This window comes from Tachysurus fulvidraco, chromosome 1 (genome assembly GCF_022655615.1).
Source record: "Tachysurus fulvidraco isolate hzauxx_2018 chromosome 1, HZAU_PFXX_2.0, whole genome shotgun sequence".
NCBI lineage: Eukaryota > Metazoa > Chordata > Actinopteri > Siluriformes > Bagridae > Tachysurus > Tachysurus fulvidraco.
The window spans coordinates 27,292,034-27,314,842 of record NC_062518.1 but is presented as its reverse complement, the minus strand read 5'-3'; the positions used below and the strand labels follow the sequence as shown (position 1 = coordinate 27,314,842).

General features: G+C 36.9%; 4 protein-coding genes across 5 annotated transcripts in view; all 4 read left to right on the top strand.

Moving 5' to 3' along the window:
* Window positions 1-422: 422 nt before the first annotated feature.
* oprk1 (opioid receptor, kappa 1) lies at window positions 423-6,422 on the top strand. Its single transcript, XM_027169121.2, has 4 exons — window positions 423-672; window positions 980-1,232; window positions 2,304-2,656; window positions 4,264-6,422. The coding sequence occupies exons 1-4, from the start codon at window positions 516-518 to the stop codon at window positions 4,797-4,799; spliced, it is 1,299 nt and encodes a 432-aa protein (XP_027024922.1). The 5' UTR covers window positions 423-515; the 3' UTR covers window positions 4,800-6,422.
* Window positions 6,423-12,971: 6,549 nt separating this feature from the next.
* chmp5a (charged multivesicular body protein 5a) lies at window positions 12,972-15,848 on the top strand. 2 transcript variants are annotated; one of them, XM_027169108.2, is made up of 8 exons: window positions 12,972-13,186; window positions 13,294-13,398; window positions 13,504-13,550; window positions 14,388-14,481; window positions 14,657-14,728; window positions 14,988-15,096; window positions 15,178-15,293; window positions 15,483-15,848. In XM_027169108.2, the coding sequence occupies exons 1-8, from the start codon at window positions 13,121-13,123 to the stop codon at window positions 15,531-15,533; spliced, it is 660 nt and encodes a 219-aa protein (XP_027024909.1). In that variant the 5' UTR covers window positions 12,972-13,120; the 3' UTR covers window positions 15,534-15,848. The 2 variants fall into 2 exon arrangements, with proteins under 2 accessions (XP_027024909.1, XP_027024910.1); XM_027169109.2 differs by having other exon boundaries at window positions 12,978-13,136; window positions 13,222-13,398.
* Window positions 15,849-17,231: 1,383 nt separating this feature from the next.
* Window positions 17,232-19,959, top strand: bag1 (BCL2 associated athanogene 1). The gene is made up of 7 exons (XM_027169539.2): window positions 17,232-17,386; window positions 17,649-17,774; window positions 18,221-18,303; window positions 18,404-18,517; window positions 18,625-18,732; window positions 19,258-19,320; window positions 19,425-19,959. The coding sequence occupies exons 1-7, from the start codon at window positions 17,287-17,289 to the stop codon at window positions 19,512-19,514; spliced, it is 684 nt and encodes a 227-aa protein (XP_027025340.2). The 5' UTR covers window positions 17,232-17,286; the 3' UTR covers window positions 19,515-19,959.
* A 1,129-nt stretch (window positions 19,960-21,088) lies between these two features.
* myom1a (myomesin 1a (skelemin)) overlaps window positions 21,089-22,809 on the top strand; it is a 32,839-nt gene continuing 31,118 nt past the window's right edge. Inside the window, exons 1-2 of the mRNA XM_047818412.1 lie at window positions 21,089-21,255; window positions 21,871-22,104. Coding sequence (XP_047674368.1) covers window positions 21,968-22,104 — 137 coding nt within the window. The 5' untranslated portion in view covers window positions 21,089-21,255; window positions 21,871-21,967. The remainder of the gene's footprint in view (window positions 21,256-21,870; window positions 22,105-22,809) is intronic.

Sequence of the window (22,809 nt, the reverse complement as noted above, 5' to 3'; positions counted from 1 at the left end):
GCTCACATACAGCATCACATACAGGCATGATTTCAGGAGGTGGGATCAAACCCACATAGAACCTGATCTTAAGATGAAACCAGAGGCAACAATGGAATCTATTCCTATAAGAAAAAAAAAACCTACATAGTCCTGATATCTGAAGGGGACAAGCATTAGATATTAGCAAATACCCTTTATTAATATTTAAATGGATATATACACTCCTAGAAAGGGGTATATTTCCTGCTCAGTGAATTAATACTCTCAAGCTAATTAACGGATTAAAAAACCCACAGTGATTCTTAAGACCATCCTTAAGGACATGCCTTCTTATTCTGAGTGTGACATGAAACAGTCATGAATCTCAATTCATTGAGGTTTTTTTCTTTTTTTTCCCCCCTCCTTCTTCTTTTTTTTTAAATAGTTGAAATCGTAAAACCTTACTGACAAACACTTCCTGTCCATCATCTCCAAACTTCATCTGGAGTCTGTGTGCGTCTCTGCGTGCGGTTCAGTCAGTGCGTTGCGCTCTGATGTCATCAGGCGGCCACATCTGGATCGCCTCTGTAGCGCCAGTGCGTGTGAAGAACGGATTTGTGTGTGCGGGAACAAACACTCATCACACTCGTACTGCATTTGTAGCATCGGAGAGTATCAGGCTTGTTTTTTGCACTTCGCCTATTCAATACGGTAAGCCTACTGTTTCTTATTCAGGGTTGCACTGTTGCTCTACACCAGCCTATGTTATTATTATTATTATTATTATTATTATTATTATTATTATTATTATTATTATTATTATTATTATTATTATTATTATTATATTCTATCTATTATATCTTTACTGCTCCTGATTTTCATAGTCAATCTTTTATTTTTTTAATCTATTTTCGTGTAACTATAAAGTAACTATAATTGTTATTTAGGAACAGTGTGATCTGATCCAGTGTGATATATAGATAGTTTTTGGGTTTTTTTTGTTTTTTTTTTGCCATAGTGTCTCTAGAGGAGATGGATATCAGTGTGATGCAGATTTTTAAAGAGGATCAGTGTCAATCTGCTGGTGTTGAGGAGTGTTTGGTGAACTTGGACTCGCTTTTGGAGGCACCTGTGAACTCCACAGGGAATGAGAGCTGGGCAAGCGAGGTGGAGACCCTCTCTCCTATCGTGCCTGTCATCACAGCTGTCTACTCCGTGGTGTTCGTCGTTGGCCTGGTGGGAAACTGCCTGGTGATGTATGTCATTATAAGGTAAGTTAAGGACCTGATGTCATTCACCTTTTTGCTATTATTTCTCTAAGATGTGAGTGTGAATGCAGTGTTTTTGTTTGAATGAGCTGGAGCTTGCAAATAAAAATCGTAGTCAAGATTGTTAAACTTGTTCTGAATATTGTTTGGAAAAATATTTGCTGGAGAAAAAGTCTGACCAAAGAGCTAAGAAGATTATTTGCAAATAGGTGATCTGGCGTCCCCAAGTGGCTGTCAAAACTCATTGGAAAAAAAAAACAAAACAAAAAGAAGAAATCCTCACTAAAGTGTTTGGCTGATTGTGTAACAGTGCTGATTTTTGGATTGTGTAGATTAAATGTACGATTAAAATCACTAGAATGTTGGCTTCCTGTCCATTCTACAAGGAACAAATACAAACATGTACATTGACCTCACTGGGGCAAAAAAAGATGCCCATTATGATAACATGCCGGCATATGTGTATGTTTTTCTTACTCCTACAAAAAATGACTTACATTGTACATGGGATTGTGTGAGAAATATGCAATAAATTTAAACTCAAGTGTAAATGCAAGTAAACACTTGAATCTTGAAAGATAAGATGTGGAAAATGAATCATGTGAAAATAATACAAACATGAATGAATAATATAAAATCTCGTAACAATAAATGAATCACTTGTAAAATCAAATATGAAAATAAATAAATATCAGATCATATACAAAGCATACATTATACGTGAAATTAAATGAATCATGTGAATCATGTGAATCATGACAGTTACATTATTAAAATTAATTCATTAACTGTTTATTTTTATCATGAAAAATCACATGTGAGTGTATTGAAGTTTGTTTGATTTACATGTAGGAGGTAGCGAAAATTAACTTGTGGAATTTCCAATTATAGAGATATTTCTTTTTTTTTTTGTGGCATTTGACATTATGTTTCTTTTAGCAAATATTCCTGTAGACATGTTTATCATTTATGTTTTTATAAAAGATTTACAGCTTCTTTACATCAGAATAGATGGATTTTAAAAAAAAACATTTTGTGCTTTGTTTTATTGGCTTTATTTCAATTTTCTGGTAGATACACTAAGATGAAAACAGCCACCAATATCTACATCTTCAACCTGGCAGTAGCTGATGCCCTCGTGACCACCACCATGCCCTTTCAGAGTACAGACTATCTGCTCAACTCCTGGCCCTTTGGAGAGGTGGTCTGCAAGGTCTTCATCTCTATTGACTACTACAACATGTTCACCAGCATCTTCACGCTCACCATGATGAGCGTTGACCGCTATGTGGCTGTGTGTCACCCAGTCAAGGCCTTAGATTTCCGCACACCAGTCAAAGCTAAAATCATTAACATCCTCATCTGGGTTTTGTCCTCAGCAGCTGGCATCCCGGCTTTGGTCCTTGGAAGTACTCAGACCAACAATGGTAAACAATACATTTCACATCCTCATGTTCCCTACTAAGGCCAGTATTTGCATTACGTTAAACTGTCTAATACAATGGATATAAATAGTTTACACATCCCTGTTAAAATGGGAGCTTTTTGCAACATATTCTTAAACATTTTATTAAAAATATTCATCTCTTGGGGGGGGGGGGGCACGGTGGCTTAGTGGTTAGCACGTTTGCCTCACACCTCCAAGGTTGGGGGTTCGATTCCCGCCTCCGCCTTGTGTGTGTGGAGTTTGCATGTTCTCCCCGTGCCTCGGGGGTTTCCTCTGGGTACTCCGGTTTCCTCCCCCCGGTCCAAAGACATGCATGGTAGGTTGATTGGCATCTCTGGAAAATTGTTCGTAGTGTGTGTGAGTGTGTGAGTGAATGAGAGTGTGTGTGTGCCCTGTCATGGGTTGGCACTCCGTCCAGGGTGTATCCTGCCTTGATGCCCGATGACGCCTGAGATAGGCACAGGCTCCCCGTGACCCGATAAGTTCGGATAAGCGGTAGAAAATGAATGAATGAATGAACATCTCTTAAACTTTTCCACCCATGGTGTGAAATTTCATTGTGTAAAAATTATTTGAAAAAAAAAATTAAAAATTAAAAACAAAAAAACAAACAGTACCATTGAGGATGTATCTGTGTTCAAAATGATTTTATTTTTGTTTCCTTTTATATTCATTGTATATCTTATCTCCATATTACCGTAACCGGTTTTTACATCCGTAGACTCACAAAGCCGCAGAATTTTGTAATTCTCTCTATGCTAAATAATCAACAGGTGGATTGTAACAAGAATTATAGTAACCTACTACGAGTATATTTATGAAAAGCTCATTTTCTACCACATTAGTAACTGCTAATCATTGACTTCTGCCTTTGTCACACCAATAATTGCAAGCTAACCACACTAACCATGTCATGCATTAAAGGGAGTCATTAACTGCCAATTCTGTACACACGATTCAGCAGATGCATGTGATTGTCTAGTGATACTCATTAATAATGAGAAGAAAATGACCCCAAAAGCTTGCTCACTGCTTAATTGATCACAGGCCTGCCTAACACATGGGGTATGTTCACAAAAAAGCTTCATTGTGCCATGTTTAATGAGCTAGCACCTGTTCCATCAAACCCCCCTTCGTGTGCAAATTGATTTCTAGGGCACTAAATTCTGCTCAAATGTCAAGTGATTCACCAATTTATCCATCGTTTCATCAAATATTGTTTCAGCCGTCTCTGCCATCCATTGCTGTTTTGACACTCTGCCAACGGCGGATGAAGACGACAAGCGAATTCTGATCTGCCCGTTCTCATTCATGTCACATGTTAAATACATATTGGATTTAGAACCTCATATGAAACTAGTTGTTATATCCACACAATGCCACATTAAGGTAAAAATCACATTTGTGTCACATCAGTGTGGTAATATAAAGTAGTTTTAGACTGCTACATCACTGGGGAGCTTCGAAATGGGTCCTTTTGACCTAAACAGAATATAAAGGTTAAGAGTAATAAAGAAGGGTTAAGTAATGGTTTACACAAAGTTCTCTATAAGATAAGATGACTTTTTGTTCCTTCATTGTTCTTAGGCACTACGGAGTGTGCTCTGCAGTTCCCTGATCCCTATGTCTACTGGGACACGCTGATGAAGATCTGTGTATTTGTTTTTGCTTTTGTGGCACCTCTGATCATCATTAGCGTATGTTACACACTGATGGTGTTGCGACTGAAGAGCGTTCGTCTGCTATCAGGCTCACGTGAGAAGGATCGTAATCTGCGGCGTATCACACGTCTTGTTCTAGTGGTGGTGGCTGTGTTTGTCGTATGCTGGACGCCCATTCATATCTTCATCCTGGTCAAGGCCCTGGCTCCTGATGTGCCGGAGACCACAGCCGTCATGGGTGCCTACTTCTTCTGTGTGGCACTCGGCTACACTAACAGCAGCCTCAACCCCATCCTCTATGCCTTTCTGGATGAGAATTTCAAGCGCTGCTTCCGCGATTTCTGCTGCCTGACTCGAAGCAAGGTAGACGGTGTGGGCGTGACACGGGTCAGGAGCACTCTCCGTGAGCACACATGCCAGGCAGAGACCAGAGGTGAGGTAGGTCGTGGTAGATCAGTATGACTAGCTGTGGAGCTCTCCTCCTTCCAAGGCCTGGAAATCTCCAATGACCTGGGATTGACACAGATCACCACCACCTTCTGATTAGGAGAGAGATGAATTCAGGCCTTTGAGGTGTGAGAGCCACATCCTTTGGGAGCGCATAAAAGGAACTGTTCCATAGTGCAGCATCTAAAACAAGCATTTCATTCTACTTACAGTTAGCTATATTCATATTCCTACAGTCACATTGTAGGATTAATAATACATACAAACAGCTTATCTCAATCTGAACATATTCTCATCAACAGAATGGCTGAAGGTTTCAGAGGAGCTTACAATCCTGTTGGAGTTTCTGGCAAGGTCCTGATGCTGTAGGTATAAATCAGTCACTGGCTCCAGCCAATCTGCCGGTAAAGAGATTTTTTTGAGGCCGTGCACATCCATTAATCCTTTATTAAAACATCCTGATGTTTTAATTTATGGACCTTGCTGAAATATTAGGTCCTTTCCAACTTCCCACAGCTCTTTATATGCCATTTGTCCAGTGTCCGAACGCTCCTGATCCAGAGACCAGAGACAGTATCCGATATATCATGGATGAGAGTTGTGGGTGATGCTCCATATCTGAGCATTACACAGCTGAATTCTATATTTAAGTGCATTATGAAAGAACACGGCGTTTAACACAAAGGGAGTTGGATGCAATGGGATTTACTTCGTATGCAGGAATAAAAATAAGAACTTTGTGGACATGTGAATGGGGATAAATAGAGATTAATGAAGACTGTGAATGAAACGTGATACAAACATGGTATGATTTCACCAGTGAAACATGATCGTATAGTAGAATTCCTTTTTTTTTTTTTAAATTTCATTAGTTTTCACATCTCTGTTCGCAGAAAATCATTAAGACGTTAATAGCCGCCGATCGCTGCTTTTCACTGCGTTTTGTAAATGATCATGTGTACAGTACTGTATATAAAAAATTTCTTGCTTCTTAGGGATTTATGCTTAAACAAAAATCCATAACAAATTTGATATTTAGTAATGGCTGGAAATATTTGATATCAAAAGAGCTATCTATAAACCTCACGCTGCAAATCTTAGATGTAATTTTTGGACAGAGGGCTTTACAAAATCTAAACTTGAATCTGTAGTTATGTAATGTATGTTCAATACCATTTGGTGTCTTACTCCATAGAGTAAGATGATATTCACATATGGTCCATGGTTCATGGTCACATTTGATCTGAATGTCATTGTCGGCGAAGTTGTGATCTCATCTAAAGGTATGAAATAATCGTGTGATTAAATTAGTCTTAGGTTTTTTTATATCGTCTAAAGCGGCACACTGTAAGTTATTTTTTCAGATATTCACATCTTTCTGTGTTTGGTTACGTTTGTTTAATAATCACGCAGTATACAGTAATATAATTGTGATTGCCTATTGTGTAAATGGGTTTGACAATAGATATGGATTAGTGACAACATCTGCAAAACAACTTGATTTTAAGGTACTCGTACATTACGTTATTACATCATAGTGCATTTTATTCCCAAAACATTGTCAGATCAGATGAGTATGGATTCGATTCTTAAGAAGAATCGGTCTTTTAATATATATATATATATTTTTTTTTTTTTGGAGCAGTCATTGTACTTGTGTAATGTGAAAGTACAGTATGAGATATTGCTATATTATATATGTATGTATCTAATAAATGCTGCTTTGTTTATTGCTTTGATTGATGCACTTTTTAAGTAAATACAGTAATTAACTGTTTGATATAAGCGAGTCATGTCAGGGGCAGCACAGTAGTGCAGGAGCCACCTCACAGCCCCAGGGTCCCCAGTTTGATCCTTGAGTTTCACATGCTTTCCTCATGTCCATGTGGTTTTCTTTTAGGTTCTCTAGTTTCTTCCCAACTTCCAAATCAAGGTGGTGGATTATTTGGTCACTTTCTATTACACTTAGGTGTTTATGTGCATGTACCCTGTGATTAATTGACATCACACAGCATTCCCAGTTTGGCTCACCTCAACCCTGACCAGTATAAAGTGGTACCTGAAGATAAATAAATAAGTCTGTTCCTGTAGCTACACTATTATGTGGTATGTATGTAACTTGTAAGATAAGATAAGATAAGATAAGATAAGATAAGATAAGATAAGATAAGATAAGATAAGATAAGATAAGATATACCTTTATTCGTCCCACAATGGGGGAATTTCTCAGTTTCAGTAGCAAAAAGTAAGAAAATGCAAATATAAAAATATAAATATAAAAAGAATAGAGACATAATTTAATATACATATTGCACACAGGTAATATTGCACGTTTTTCAAAATTTCTGTTATTGCACTTTTTAAAATACTTTGTTATTGTTTATTATTGCAGTTAAACAGTAATAACAGTGTGTATTATGGTGACTGGTTTACTGGGAGGAGCTTTGATTGTAAAGTCTAATAGCAGCAGGGAGAAAAGAGCGTCTGAATCGCTCCTTCAGACACTTAGGATGCAACAGTCTGTCACTGAAGGAGCTGCTCAGAGATGAAACCGTTTCATACAGGGGCTGAGAGTAGTTCTCCAGCAATGATGATAGTTTTGCTACCATCCTCATTTCTACTACCTCCTGTACAGTGTCCAGAGGAATCCCTAGGACTGAGCTGGCCTTCCTGATCAGCTTGTCCAGTCTCTTCCTTTCTGCAGTAGAGATGCTGATGCACCAGAATACCACACCATACAATATGACTGAGGCCACCTCAGAGTCAAATTAACATATTATTCATTTGTAAAATGATTACAAAATTAAAACGTTTTGGATCTGTTTTAGTAGATAAAAAGCACCAGAATGACCTTATTTTTTTTACTTATTACAATTTGTCTAGAGAAACTGATTTGGCCACTAATACAGAGATGTAGCCATTAAAATACCACTGCTCTTTTTGTAGAATATTTATTTATACACCTGGTAACTACCTGCATTTACAATGATATGTGTTCATTTCTAAGTGTGTAATATCTTTAATATCTATTTAATATAGTGTAATATACATTTACATACTAGAGACACACACGATACTAGATTAGCATGGGATTAAATCTGGAAACGATATCAATTAATGACATAGCGGTATTATATTTGAATAGCATCATATTATAGCATTATAAATATATATTTATAGCATTATATTTAAAAAAAATATTTTTCCCTTACCAGTAACAGGAAAGCGACTTATCTGACATCAGTATTTCAATCGGTATAAACAGATGAATTATTTTATATTTGTTCATCATTTATGGAATCTAAATCATGTCAACCGCATTATGATGTCATAATATCATCGATGGATGATATCATGCTAGACAAAATCTGTCCATATGTACACAACGTACAAGTTATTATCAAGTGCCAATATAAAAGAAAGAAATTTTACAACTGAAAATTCTCTCTGACACAGCAGTCAATTTTTATATATTAAATATTATATATGTACAGGATAAATATATCGTTATTGTTTGTGCTGCCGTGCTATTTCCTTTATATTCCAGTATCAGAGCTTAGCACAGCTTGCAAATTCATATAAACCAAAGTTGCAGGTGCTTCTTTCTTAATAATGATGCTTTGAAGTAGAAGGCTTGCTTTACATGAATACATGAGTACAGGAAATGTGTACCTTTGAATGTGAGTTCATTAAGTGTGATTGAGATAATAAGCGGTGAAGCTGCATTCCTAAAGGTCATTTATAATGATGTACAGTGCACATTATAGTGAAGAGTATGAATAGCTTTGATATCTATGTGGACAGTGATTACACAACGGGACTCAAACCTTTCTGTGTGTCAGATCTCAAAGCTTATGCAGGTTTGCACTTTTCAAACATGATTATGTTTCACTAATATACAGTAGTGTAGGTCAAATGTGATAAGAATAAAGGATTTACACGCATACATGAATTACAAATTTGTCACGTGCACCTCTGTACCTGCTACGCAATTGAAATTCTCTGCCCCTTAGTCAGTTCCCACATCACATGTTCGATCCCAGTCTGTGTACTTCTTATGCTATGATCACACATACAGTGAAATGCAGCAACAAAGCAACCAACTGATATATTGATATAGCATGGTGGTTGTTCCACCCACCCAGGAACACCTACTGGCAACTTTATAGACTGATGACTTAGAGAAATAAAATCAGTAAATATGTGAACGTAAAATAATAAGACACACAAAAAAACATTTATGATTCTATTATTAATCACTCTTACTCTTTCCTTAGCACGTTCTCCTCATTCTGCAGAAGAGATTCTGCATAATATCTGTTCCACCAATCCCAACACAAGTCCCAGACCATCTCACACGTTCTCCTCAGCTCTATCCTTAATATCTGGACAGCTCTACCAATTCTCTCAGTGAGGTCATGCCCTCACATGGGTTTTCTTACCATTGCCATGCCGATGAAAATCAACTTATCCTCTTCTTTCTTCTCAGACATTCATGTTTCAGAGCCAGATCTAAGCATACATTTGGCAGACAGTTTTCTGATGGATCCCAGCAAGACTGAGCAGCTGTACATCCCTCTAGATCCATGCCATTTAATAATGTTTGTGTAGTTCTGGAAAACCAACTATCCTTCGAAGATGTTCCTTCAGGTTTGTCCTTGCTCTCCAGGAGGATAATGCCTTCCCAATCCACAGAGGCCACTTGTTCAGTCCATTGTCATCTTGAGATTGGATTCTTCTGATGTTTTCACCATTCCCTCACAGTGGCTACCTGTAGCTGTCAGATTAGCCTACAAAGCCAAAAATGGACCTGTGTCTACCTACCTTTGTCAGTGACGCGGGGTAAAAACAGACCCAAATGCAGGATAGCATAAGAGAAAACGGGATTTATTCAATAAAAAAATACAAAACAGGAACCAAGACATGATACAGGACGCAACAAGAGACGACATTAGATGACAGCATCAGGACGACAGGACAACGACAGAGGATTCGACTAAATACTAATCACAATTAGACACATGAGGAACAGGTGTGCAGAGGCGGGGAGGAAGAGACAAGGGTGGGGCAGACACGTGACCCAAAACATAAACAAATTCACATGGCCAAAGTCCGGGCCATCTAACATGATTCAAGTGGACCCAACATCACTCAAGATACAAGGAGGACATGCTTCTCTGTTCTAGCACCCAGGCATATCCTGGCTCTCTGTTGGTCTTCAACCAAAACTACATTAAAAATTAAAAAAATATTTTTATCTGTTTTCTTTCAGATTTGTTCTAACCTACTAGAGTCAATAGCTTGATTGTATTTTTTAGCCCCTGATTCAGTGAACTAGTGAACACGAGGATAAGTTACATAAATAGCTCAGATGCCCTTTAATAATATGCTGAAAATGTAAATGTGAATCCTAAAACCACCAGTTTCTAGTAAAGATAATAAATACTTGCTTGACACTAAATAAAAACTTGTAATCAACTTGAAAGTTGTCCTTAAGTTGCTAGATTTAGAATCTCAATCTCTTCTAATTTCTTTTTTCATCTTCAGTTAATTCAGAGACTTCATGCACATGCCAGTCCATTAAAGGACACCGTGCATACATATACATTCACACACTCATTTACACCTAGGGGCAATTTAGAATAGCGAATCCATCTACTGATGTGTGGGAAGAAACTAGAGGCATGAGGAAAACATATGAGGTGTATATAAAGTTTATCTTAGCTCAAAATCAAACCAGAGACCCTAGAGTTTTTGATGCTACATGCTGACGATCTCTTATAACAAACAGAAAATTCAACAGCTTAGATGCAAGACTGCACATCATCTAGCTTATTGAACAGAAGATCCGCAGCATTGTCATGGCAACCAAATTTACATCTGAAGCATTAATTTAGCTCAGTACAACAAACAACAGCCAAGAATCATTGTGTCTTCCATAACCACTCGCATTCCAGCACAAGTACTCCTTAGTCTTCACAGCCAAATGTGCTTGATTTATATTTATATCAGAATCCCGCATATGGGAAAGAGTTTTTTTAATGCGATTGGATGTCAGCCAGTGAATCCATCTTCTAAAAAACAACAAAGAAAAAAACGCATTTACTATATAACCAATCCGGTCGTATTTGCAAACCTTGCCTCTAAGCACTTTTTTGCCTTTTTTTCAGGGAATTGATGCAGGAGACAAGCGCAGCTCGAATCAGTCTTTAATCCTCCTTCTTTTCCTAGTTATTTTTAAACCAGTGTTTAGACTTCATGTTTCAGCCCTAATACTGACGTTGCCATGGCACACTATGATGAGCGGAAGCAACAGTTCACGGTATCTTGGAACAATTGAAGACATTATGTTTGCTTAAATCTCTCTACTTTGAAGATGCATTATTTGTATTAATGACTCATTGTAGAGCTTTCAACTTTCTGTGACATTTTCCGGTGTGTTTATTTTTGCGGTTGTAATTTTGTTTGTTTGTTTATGCATTCTGCTGTAATGGACACGTATAAAGAACATGCTTATTTGTCAGATGCTATGGCTGGGAATCTATACTGTATTTTGATACTGATGTTAGCTGGTTCGCAAAACAGAGCTAAAAGAGATATACAGAATCTATTCTTCTATCTATGATCCTCTAGGACTTTTTGGCTGGTCCCACCATCTCTCAGGGTGCAAGAAAAGCATTCGTCAAGGTTTTTTTTTTTACTTCTGGCTTCAACAGTAGTTGGTGGAATGAAGTTCCCCTAAAAACAGAGTTAGTGGAAGTCTTCAAAACACATACCTTTTCCTGAAGTTAGCTTGATGCTACACGATATTACTTCTCCGACAGATTTTTACACTGCTAGAACTCTTAGTCTGTGACCCAATGCACCAATATTTAGCACTTTGGCAATATTTAGCACAAGTTGAAACTAATGCAATATTCCTTCATGCTTGTTTCCTTTCTAAATACCAATAACAGTTAGTATGTTGTGACATTGACTCTGACTTCAGGAAAGAGAATACAGCTCCCTATTATGTCAAGTTATGTCATTTGTATGTCCTATGTTATGTCAAGGCCATCCTTCACTTACTAACCAATCCATAATTACGTATGTAACTTTCCTCTCAGTTACCTTACATTTGAGTTTGCCATTACAGTTTCCTTCTAACGTAGTGCCGACTTTATCCTGGCCCAAATCTCTCTTTATGAACTATAATTGTAAATAAATATACAGTGAGGTCATAAAGACAATATCTTTTCATCTGCCCACCTCCAGAGCTTGCTTGTCCATCTTAACTAGGTACATAACTTTGTTTTTTTCTTAACTCCCTGTCTCTAATGGCTGCCTATACTATATCAAGACTGCTTACTATATCAAGAACATGTGAATGTTTTAGTTTTTATGAATTATATCAGTAGTGTCTGTTCAGCACCATACTATCTTAAAGGGCCAGAAAACTCACTGTCTGTTACCCATCCTACCTCAGTGAAATTTTTGTTACATACAGTTTGTTCCTGTGTTCCTGTTTGATTACTTGAATATTTGTCGAGCAGGAAATCTCCTGTTTGTCTCCAAAAAATCCAGTGATATTGTAACGTAATAAGCTTGTATCTGAAGTTCTCCATTTAAAAACATGCAACCCTAAAAATCTGCCTAAAAATTCAGCCTTTAAAAATCTGAATTTGTATTAATTTGAATTAGATTAGACAAGTAATTCAAGTTCGCATTTAGCTATTACTGATGCACTGTGTCACTATTTAAAATAGACATGGAGATGATGATTAACATCAACATCAACAACAACAACAACAACAACAACAACATCAACACCACCATCACCACCACCAACAAAAACAACATCATCATCAACAACAACAACAACAACAACAACAACAACAACAACTTCAACAACAACAACATCAACATCATCATCAACATCATCATCAACATCATCAACAACATGAACATCAATAAAAAAATACTAAAAAATAAATAAATAAAACTAAATAATAATAATAATAATAATAATAATAATAATAATAATAATAATAATAATAATGAAGGACACACACACACACACACACACACACACACACACACACACACACACACACACACACACACACACACACACACACCGAGACAGATGTACCAGCTTGGGATGTGCACAGCGAATGATCTTATAGGATTCGATTCTTCTGAACTATTTGATTCGGCTAGAACGGTCAGCATGGATAATTCTTGATTCGTTTTGATACATCTGACTCACTCAGAAGAATCATTCGAAGGAATCACTTTCCGCACGAGTCTCCGAGCTTTGGCCTGAAGCAGGATCAGTCTGTCAGGAACATTACAAAATGAACCGGCTTTTCGGTAGGAGCAGGAACCAGGCGCCTCCCAACCTTTCGGACTGTATCGGAAATGTGAGCCGTTTCTTAAATTGCTGTGTGTCTTGTAGTCTAGTGCGGTGTTGCATTGCATCGTGAACACCAGGGCACTGATGCTTCACTCATGATGGCCGCCGTTTCAGATCGATGCTCGAGCCGATGTGATGGAGAAGAAGATAGCGAGGATCGACACAGAGCTCATCAAGTACAAGGACCAGATGAAAAAGATGAGAGATGGTCCAGCCAAGGTACATAAACACCCATAAACAGTGTTTAATGCATGCAAGCTCATGCATTTGTCCTGCGCTATACATCAGGAATGAATGCATTGGTGTATTAACTCTGTTTTACAGAATGCAGTGAAACAGAAGGCGATGAGAGTTCTCAAACAGAAGAGGCTGTGAGTGTTGGTGTTATAGTGAAGCATACTGGCTTCATAGATTTATCTGTGAATGCTCTTTATGTTTACTGTCACTGTAACATTAAATAATTAAGTAATATTTCAGGTAAAGGGGAGCTGCTGACCATAATGGAAAATTAAAATAAATTTTTATAATATATGCACTTGTTAGAAATGTTTAAAAAAATATACATTTAGTTGACACTGTTATCTAGACTTACATTTTTATTTCAATTTATACAATTGAGGGTTAAGGGCCTTGTTCAGGGGTCCAGCAATGGCAGCTTAGGGATTCAAACCCATGAACTTTCAATCAGTAGTCCAACACCTTAACCACTGAGCTACCATATCCCACATACATATTACACCAACCTAGGTTTGAGAATATGTTTCCAAATATATTATTTGCAATATATTATAAATATAGGCCAAAATTTGTTTTGTAAAAAAAAAAAGAAAAAAAAAATTCATGTTCTACAGTGTTTTTGTATTACTTGTCTATATGATGGTGTGTATAATGCAAAACGACATAAATTGTTGTATATTATTAATGTGTAACAATAATAAAAATAGCCTCTCTTTAATTAATGAGGACCGCTGCTTTCTTGCATGGCTGAAGTCCAACACAATGTGCCGATTCCTTCCCATTAACACACCAATTGACATTGATTACTTGATTCCATCGATTATCTGCTAAACCTCACAGTGAGTTTGGTGTAATCGAGCATATGTAAATCATCTATGCTGGGCTGTAGCTGAGAAAAACACGTTTCTGGACACGTTTTGTACTATAGTGTATCTGATACGGGTTTCCTTCTTTATCTTGTTATGTTAAAGATATGAAAGCCAAAGAGATCAGCTTGCCCAACAATCCTTTAACATGGAACAGGCCAACTACACCATTCAGTCATTAAAGGACACCAAAACAACCGTAAGCCTGTTTCCTTTGATACAACTAACTCTCCAGGTCTAGTATAACCGAATATGTTGAATAAATTTGTTACCACAGATGTGAAGCTAAGCTAATCTAAATGTGATAAAGATTTCGTTACAAAATTACAAAAACCATATGTGTGATTTCTAGCATTTTAATTGTTCTTTTATAGGTTGAAGCTATGAAGACTGGAGCAAAAGAAATGAAAAAAGCCTATAAGCAAGTGAAGATGGATCAGATTGAAGTATAACACGGTTTATAATATTCTGTTACACATAAATACAAATTACTAAATAAATAATATATTTCTCATGCATTTGTCATGTATAAAGTTCTGTGGATTATAGAATTTCACCATGTTATAACATAATTATGACTGTGTGTGTGTGTGTGTGTGTGTGTGTGTGTGTGTGTGTGTGTGTGTGTGTGTGTGTGTGTCACTTTCAAGTCTATTGTTAAATGAATTCTGCTTATATGCTACTGAGCTTATGCTTGGCTATTAGGACTTACAGGACCAGCTTGAGGACATGATGGAGGAAGCCGGTGAGGTGCAGGAAGCTTTGAGTCGCAGTTATGGTACACCAGACATTGATGAAGATGAACTAGAAGCAGGCATGTTGTATCTAGGCATATCTGTGAATTAGAAGTTGTTCTTTCCTAGTTCACAGCTCACTGTGTTTGGTTTTGCTTCAGAACTGGATGCCCTGGGAGATGAATTACTGCTGGACGATGACAGCTCCTATCTGGACGAAGCCTCGTCTGCACCCTCCATCCCAGAGGGCATACCAAGTGACAGCAAAACAAATAAGGTTACACTCTTACTGTATCAGTCAAGTATGGATGTGTTTCTTCATCCCTTGGCATCCTTTTATTTTACAACATGTTTGACTGTATTAACACTTTATGACACTTTATGTGTAACTGTCTATATGCAGTATATATGATATATAAGTATATATGCATACTGTACATAATCAGGATATTTTTCTGTTTCTCAGGATGGTGTCCTGGTGGATGAGTTTGGATTGCCACAGATTCCAGCCACATAGACCGGGATGAGCAATGCATATCTGTTTACTGAAGACCGTTTTAGTAGTTTTATTATCAAGGGTGGTTTGCCATGGCATGCTTTTCTAAAGAGCATTTGCTAATTAAGCATGTGGCCTTGTATTTCTCTGTTTCGATTAATATGTTGGTTAACAGTATATATTTTTTTGCTGACACATCTAGTAAATCTTCGTCATCTCATCATCATCATCATCATCAACATCCTTTATCCGCTATATTTATATATAGTGAGATCAAATTGCTAATAAATAAATAAATCACAAACATGTACAGAAGAACATACTAGGATACCTGTGTGCTTATTCATGATGTTAGAGTTTAGTCATTGTTGAGTATTGGACTTTTCCAATCTCTTAAAAACACTAACTTTTTATTTCTGGGCTAAAAAGGGTTATTTATCGACAGGTATTTGCTTGTCACTTTTGCTGTTCTGTTCAATTTTTACGAAATTAGATGTTTGATTTCTTTATTAATTTATTTTGATTTTAAGATATTTTCTTGCACTCATTCGTTTTAATTTATTTGTCACATTCACAGTTCTGTTCAGTATGCAACTTGCAGTAAAATGAAAACCCAGCCACTCCTTCTGTAAATATAAATAAACACAATATAAGATCTACATTTAAAAAAAGGAATGAATAGAAATAATAAGACAGAAAAGGAGGTAATAGAATGTAAGGTTGTTTACATGTTACATGTAGTAGCATGTTGTGCGATTACGTTAAATGTAGCAATGGTACAGAGTGCATTGTGCAGAGTATCAATGCACTAAATGAGTCCTAATACTGAGGAGTCTGAGGGAAGAAGCTCTTCCTGAAACTCTCAGTTTTAGTCATTAGAGAAGGGAAGCACTGAACTGATTGCATTGAGTGAACATGCTGTTCCCAGGACAGGTGGAGTCTTTGATGATTTTCACAGCCCTGGTGCTACATCTTCAGTCCAACAGAACAGTTAGGTGAAAGCAAAATTGGAGTTGCGCTTATTTCGGTGCTTATAGCGATGCAGCAGGTAGTGATTCCACTTCCCAGTTTGGTTCAATCCTGAGTTGATTGTTCTCCACACGTCTGGATGAGTTTCCTCCCGGGTTCCTCTTGTTTATTTCCACCTGAAAGGCGGATTGGCTACTTGAAATTGCCCCATGTGCGTATGGTACCCTGAAGGTTGTATTTTGTTGCTGGGATAGGCGCTGGACTCACTGTTACCTTGACTGGTTACTGGAAATGAGTGAAAACCTAGAAATAAATATGCTCAGCCTGGTGGTGCAGTGGGCGGGTCACAGCTCCAGATTCTCTGGTTCATTCCTTATCTCTGCTACCTTCTCAGTGGAGTTTTGTATATTCTCCCTGAGATACAGCATTCTCTGGGTTCTCTGATTTCACTGATTTCATCTCCTAAAACATTCCAAATGACCTTTAGGTGTGTGTGTGCGTGTGTGTGTGTGTGTGTGTGTGTGTGTGTCTGTCTGTGTGTGGTGTGTGTGTGTGTGTGTGTGTGTGTGTGTGTGTGTGTGTGTGTGTGTGTGTCTGTCTGTGTGTGGTGTGTGTGTGCGTGTGTGTCTGTGTGTGTGTCTGCGTGCGTGTGTGTGTGTGTGTGTGTGTGTGTGTGTGTGGTCTGTGATGAACATTTAGGGTGTAAAATAGGAAAAGAAAAGTATATAAATGGCTATAAAAGGTTATTACATGTCAGTGAAGCCCATAACACAGTTGTCCACTGGGTGGTAGTGTGAGACAAACGATGGAAAGGCGTGATTTTACGTCACATCCGGTGTCCCTGCCGGTCCACTGCTATTGTGTGGAGATGGCGGACAGCACAGTTACAGTGACAGTTGCTCATGGTAAACACTGTTATCTTACGGCTTTTGTCTTTATGTACATATATATTTACTTTTTTAATATCTACACCTTAACTGTTAACAACCGAAAGACGGAAGTTAGCTAATTACAGTGTAACTGTTGTAGCCGGCTAGTTAGCGACTAGCCCAGGATTTGTGTTTATATTTTTGTCTTTTGAGTCTTTTTTCAAAACTCGGAGATTCTGTGCGTATGTTTTTTCCCCATGAAAAAGATATAACCATGACATCCGTGTTTGTTTCTCAGGAAGCTCCAAACACAACATCACACTAACAGAACAGGATGGAAAGGAGCCAATACTTAAAGACCTGTCAGAAGCTCTGGCCCAAACCACTGGGGTACCACAGGCTTGTCAGAAAATAATATTTAAAGGTAATAATATAAATAACTTTAATTTTTAGCCTTGTTTTGGCATATAAGTGTAACATGAGTCTTTTAAAGAAAGCTTCTTAAAAGTCTGAAAATGAGATCTTGCATTATATATATATATATATATATATATATATATATATATATATATATATATATATATATATGTATATACATACATACATATATATATATATATAATATTATTTTTATTTATTTTATTATATTATATTTATTATATGATTTATTTATATATGAAATTTTATTTCTATATTAATATTATATATTTTTAATGTACATATTTTATCATATATAAAGTTATATATATAGAAAATTCAAACCTAATTTTCAATATATTTATATATATATAATTTATTTTTTTATTTATATATTAATTTCTATTTATATATTAATATATTATTTTTTTATTTTTTTATTTACTGCCTTAGGGAAATCCTTGAAGGAAATGGATGAAAGTTTGTCCAGCCTTGGAATAAAGCAAGGATGTAAACTTATGATGATTGGAAAAAGGGTAATGTCTTTATATAAGTATAAATATAAAATTTATATAATCTTTTAGAGGTTTATTGATTTAAATGGAAATCGGTATGTTTTCCACTTTCACTTGCTAGAATAGTCCAGAGGAGGAGGCTGAATTGAAAAAGCTGAAAGACATCGAGAAGACTGTGGAGCAAACAGCCAAGAAGTTGGAGAAAGTGCACGGTGAACTGACCGGACTGAAAAATGCATGTATTCATTCTTTTCAGTATGCTTATGTAGATTCCTCATCCTATATTCTGTATTTGTTTATTTTGTGGTGTTGCTTATTGTTAATTTTTATTATTATTTTTAGGGCTTTTTAGCAAAGGATCTCCAAGCTGAAGCGCTTAATAAATTGGACCACAGAGTAAAAGTATCTGCTGAGCATTTTATGAAAATCCTTGAGGATCTTGATTCCATGGTAATTATATTTTTTTGTTTTGTTTTGTTTTGTATACCTAAAGGGACAGCTTCAGCACTTACTATGAAGTTTTTTTTTTTCTGACAAGGAAAATTATTCCTCTCTTAGACAAACTAGAGCTGCTCTGAAATGCACCTTTTGCTTTAAATGGCAATTGCAACACACACTTTATAACTTGGTTATATCTTTCTTTACAAAGATATGCCTGGTATTAAACCACATTTCTGAAAGAAAAAAGTGTGTGTAGCATTAGTGCACTTATTTATCTCATTTGCAGGGATTTAAAGCTTTTCTCTTGTTTAGAATTACGTGAGTCTGAAACCAGACCAATGCTACAATAGCCTCACAGATTACTTACACTCACCCATGCTATGTGATGCAAGCCAATCCAAACAAAGTGTTTACATCCAGTACTTTGAGGAAGATAATGCGAGCACAACCTCCTCATTCAGATTGACACAGAATATTATGTACACATCATAGTTAATGAATAATTCTAATGCAAGTTTCTCACTTTATTTGCAGACTGTACCTGAAAATTTTAATGACTGTAGAATGAAGAAAAAAGGACTTATAAAATCTGTACAGGTATGGGTGTATTTTTATACATATAAACTTCAAACTTTACCCACTGATTAAGTGATCATAGATCAGTATATCAAATCTAATTTGTATTTTTTCCCCTCTTACAGGGATTCCTTGCTCAGTGTGATAAAATTGAAGCCGGCATTTCGGATCATCTGGCAAAGATTCAGGTCAAAAACTTAGCCTTGACCGAATAACGGGAAGTTAACACCAGCGATCACATTAATATTTGCTCTGTGAGCGACTGAGGAACAATCACACTGAGCTTCAATACTGGAGCAGGTTCAACAGTGTTTATTTATGTATTCGTCCTTTAAAGGGCAGCTTAAATCCTGTCGCAGTGATCTGGAGATTAAAAGGTGTAAATTGACACAGAAAATTAAATAGGTCATTAATTATGCCAAATCACATCATCATGTTTGTGTAAATTATTTTGCTGTGGGCAATAAAATGCTTGTTCTTTTATGATGCCTTCAATATTAATCAACAACTACTCATGTTTCCTTTCCTCACGTTAAACCTTTAAACCTGCAAAACATTACATTTGTTCTTTAAGTGGTTTAATAACTTTTGGAATATTGTAAAAATCATCTGTATCTATAGACACCAAAACCTATATACCAAATAATTACATGAATGCTCTCTTTGTGTCTGTGCAGTTTTCCTCTGTGTTGTCTCAGTTTCTTTCCAGCTCCCACAACATACATGTAGGTGGACGTTGCCTAAATCGCCTCTACAGGTGTGAAAGGTGTGTGTGTGTGTGTGTGTGTGTGTGTGTGTGTGTGTGTGTGTGTGTGTGTGTGTGTGTGTGTGTGTGGTGTGTGTCATGGTGGAGGTGTTTTCCTGCCTCTTCGGATATCCACCATGACCAGAAAATACATCAATGAACAAATTTGTCAAAAAAAAAAAAAAAAGTAAACATTTCATATTTGTTACAAAAAAAACCCTCATTTACTCATTGTGTAGAAGTAAATTATTAATGCTAAGTATCCTAATTCAGCATTAAATGTAGGATAAAAACAGACCCGCTGTGACATTTGATCTAGATGTTCAGGTTTAAGTTTAATAAACTAATACAGTAATAAAGGATGTTAGACTTCAGGAGCAAAGTTTACTAGTCTAACTAAGGAATAGCTTTGTAGTCCTAATCCTGTTTAGTCAGATTTGTTTAGCTGTTTTACTGTACACAGATGTCTTCAATACTGATACGATAACACTCTCTTTTCATTACAGCACCATATCCATGTTTTATTTCACGTTTTCCTTCCAATGAATAATTCAATGACTTACAACATGAGCTGCGTCTTAATATAACACAAAAATATAACCAGTTATCTTGGGCTAGCAAAAGGGTTATTGTTTTAAATAATCTGCTGTATTACGTATGTAGCTGGGTTTTCTAAACATTTACAAATACGCTCATGTGTAAGATGATTAAAACAGAATATGAGAGAAGGGAATTGTTTGTAATGAATTATTTTTAGTGATTATTTAATCGGACATGTCGAATCTGGCGCGTGACACCTAGCATTTTAGCTAAGCTGAACTTTTATTAGCTGATTTTTTCCCCCTCCTAAACACGTTGAGGCCGAAATAAAAGTTCTGTGTTGTTAGATGCAATTTTCAAACAAACTTGGACTGATTTATGGTTAATGAGGTGGGGTTTAAACGGTGTGCCAGGCGAAATACCCTGGACTGAATCTGGCAACCTTGCAAGTGTCTGTGTCCCTGTGGGCTAAATTTAACGCTCCGCTCTCCATACAAGGTCGCGCTGCTCTCCACCGAGTGTTCAGCATTATTTTTGGCCTCTGTGCTCCCGCACTCCGCTCTGCTCCCCCGCACCGCACCGCACCGCTGCCTTGCCCGGATTTTGGCCACTTTTGGAGTCGAGTCACTTCTATCTTACTTTTTTGTCCCCTCTCTAAAATTTGAAGTTTGGTAAGAAACCGCATTTTATTTCCTTTCAATGACTGTCTTCTTGTGTTTTGATTAGCCTTAATGACAAAACATAATGATCTGGGATTAATGTTGTGTTAAAATGTCGTGTATATACAGTATATGCTTACTGTTTTTTCTGATTGAATTTGCCTGATTTGAAAAAGTTGGTATTTGTTATAATAGCCTCTAATTCATATTCACCTGTTATCCACGTTATGTTGCATTAGATTAAAAGAGTAATTACTAGAATATTGTAATAAGCACCACCATAATAGGTGTAGATTGGCAGCCAATCTAGTTATCCAGTTTTGATAATACTCTCCTAGATCCTTTTCATGTATGAATGAAATCTGATGAACCTTTCTTCAACACTGATTAAGTCTAAACTTCAGGCTGGTGAATGAATTGCTGTACCATTTTTAATCCTTGTGGGTTTGTTGTGAACCAAGAACAAGTCAACTTTCTGAATAAAATCTTAATAGGTATTTAAAGTATGCACAACGCAATGCGTTGGGTCTGAAATGCAAAATAAGCCTTTAGCCTAACATTTGAATTGATCATTTTATATTGAAAATGTTTATGTCTTGACCCAAATGTGATGGAATTGACCCTTAGTTAAACTACGAGTGCACCTAAAGCAACAAATCGAGGAGAAAACAGGCCTCCGGGATACTCGGAAATCAAGTGCAAGTCAATCCAAGATCCACTCAGGATGTCAGGATCCGTAGAAGTGCAGCAACAGGAGCTGCAGCGGCGGAATCTGGAGACTAAGTTTGAAAGCAGCTACCACCAAAGCTCGCTGTCGTCCTTTAGCCACCAGACGTATGCAGCTCACATGAGCAGCATGGGGTAAGAGGAGCCAGTGGTGACATGTCACTGTGCTCTTCCTGGATGTGTGCTGACTGGTAGACTAGCACCTGGAAAGCTACCTCACACCACTGCTGCTTTTTAATCATGGCGCCTTTAACGGGCCTAGAGGCTCACATGCTTATGTAATATATAACAACTCATCTTCCTTACTTATCCTTACACGTTGCTTGGGATGAGAACTCTCTTTTAAACATTATATAAAGACAACGGACAAAGTTGTTTCCTGTGTAATGTTGGTCTTTCAGCCTAATCCGTGTGGCAAGATAATATGTTAGACCCTATAAGCAAAGTTTTCTTGGCTAACCATGTAACAATTTAACGACGAATGGCTACCGAATGAATAGAGTTAGTTTTATGAGTAATTATGTAATTCTATTTCAGGTATATGTTTTTTTGATTAGCATTATAACTTCTTTGTAATGAAGTGCAACTGTAATGCTTGATTAATCCCTGCACCAGACCCTATCGGTTAAGTTCAAATCAATTCGGCTGAGTTTTATTTATATATAGCTTTTAATAATACATGTTGTCACAGAGTAGAGGAGACAATGGCGAGGAAAAACGTCCTCAGGCGACAGGAGGACGAAACGTTAAGAGAAACCAGACTCAAAAGTGAACCCATTCTCATTTGGTTGGCACTGGATAGTGGGACTATAAATCGTTACCCTTATACAAGTGTACACT

Bases quoted from the DNA above. Each gene is read 5' to 3' on its own strand.
- oprk1 (XM_027169121.2), top strand. From the start codon at position 516: ATGTCATCAGGCGGCCACATCTGGATCGCCTCTGTAGCGCCAGTGCGT. The intron at 1,233-2,303 runs GTAAGTTAAGGA...ATTTTCTGGTAG, and splicing joins GTGATGTATGTCATTATAAG to ATACACTAAGATGAAAACAG. The intron at 2,657-4,263 runs GTAAACAATACA...CATTGTTCTTAG, and splicing joins AAGTACTCAGACCAACAATG to GCACTACGGAGTGTGCTCTG.
- chmp5a (XM_027169108.2), top strand. From the start codon at position 13,121: ATGAACCGGCTTTTCGGTAGGAGCAGGAACCAGGCGCCTCCCAACCTT. The intron at 13,551-14,387 runs GTGAGTGTTGGT...GTTATGTTAAAG, and splicing joins GTTCTCAAACAGAAGAGGCT to ATATGAAAGCCAAAGAGATC. The intron at 14,482-14,656 runs GTAAGCCTGTTT...GTTCTTTTATAG, and splicing joins TAAAGGACACCAAAACAACC to GTTGAAGCTATGAAGACTGG.
- bag1 (XM_027169539.2), top strand. From the start codon at position 17,287: ATGGAAAGGCGTGATTTTACGTCACATCCGGTGTCCCTGCCGGTCCAC. The intron at 18,304-18,403 runs GTAATGTCTTTA...TTCACTTGCTAG, and splicing joins TTATGATGATTGGAAAAAGG to AATAGTCCAGAGGAGGAGGC. The intron at 19,321-19,424 runs GTATGGGTGTAT...CCCCTCTTACAG, and splicing joins GACTTATAAAATCTGTACAG to GGATTCCTTGCTCAGTGTGA.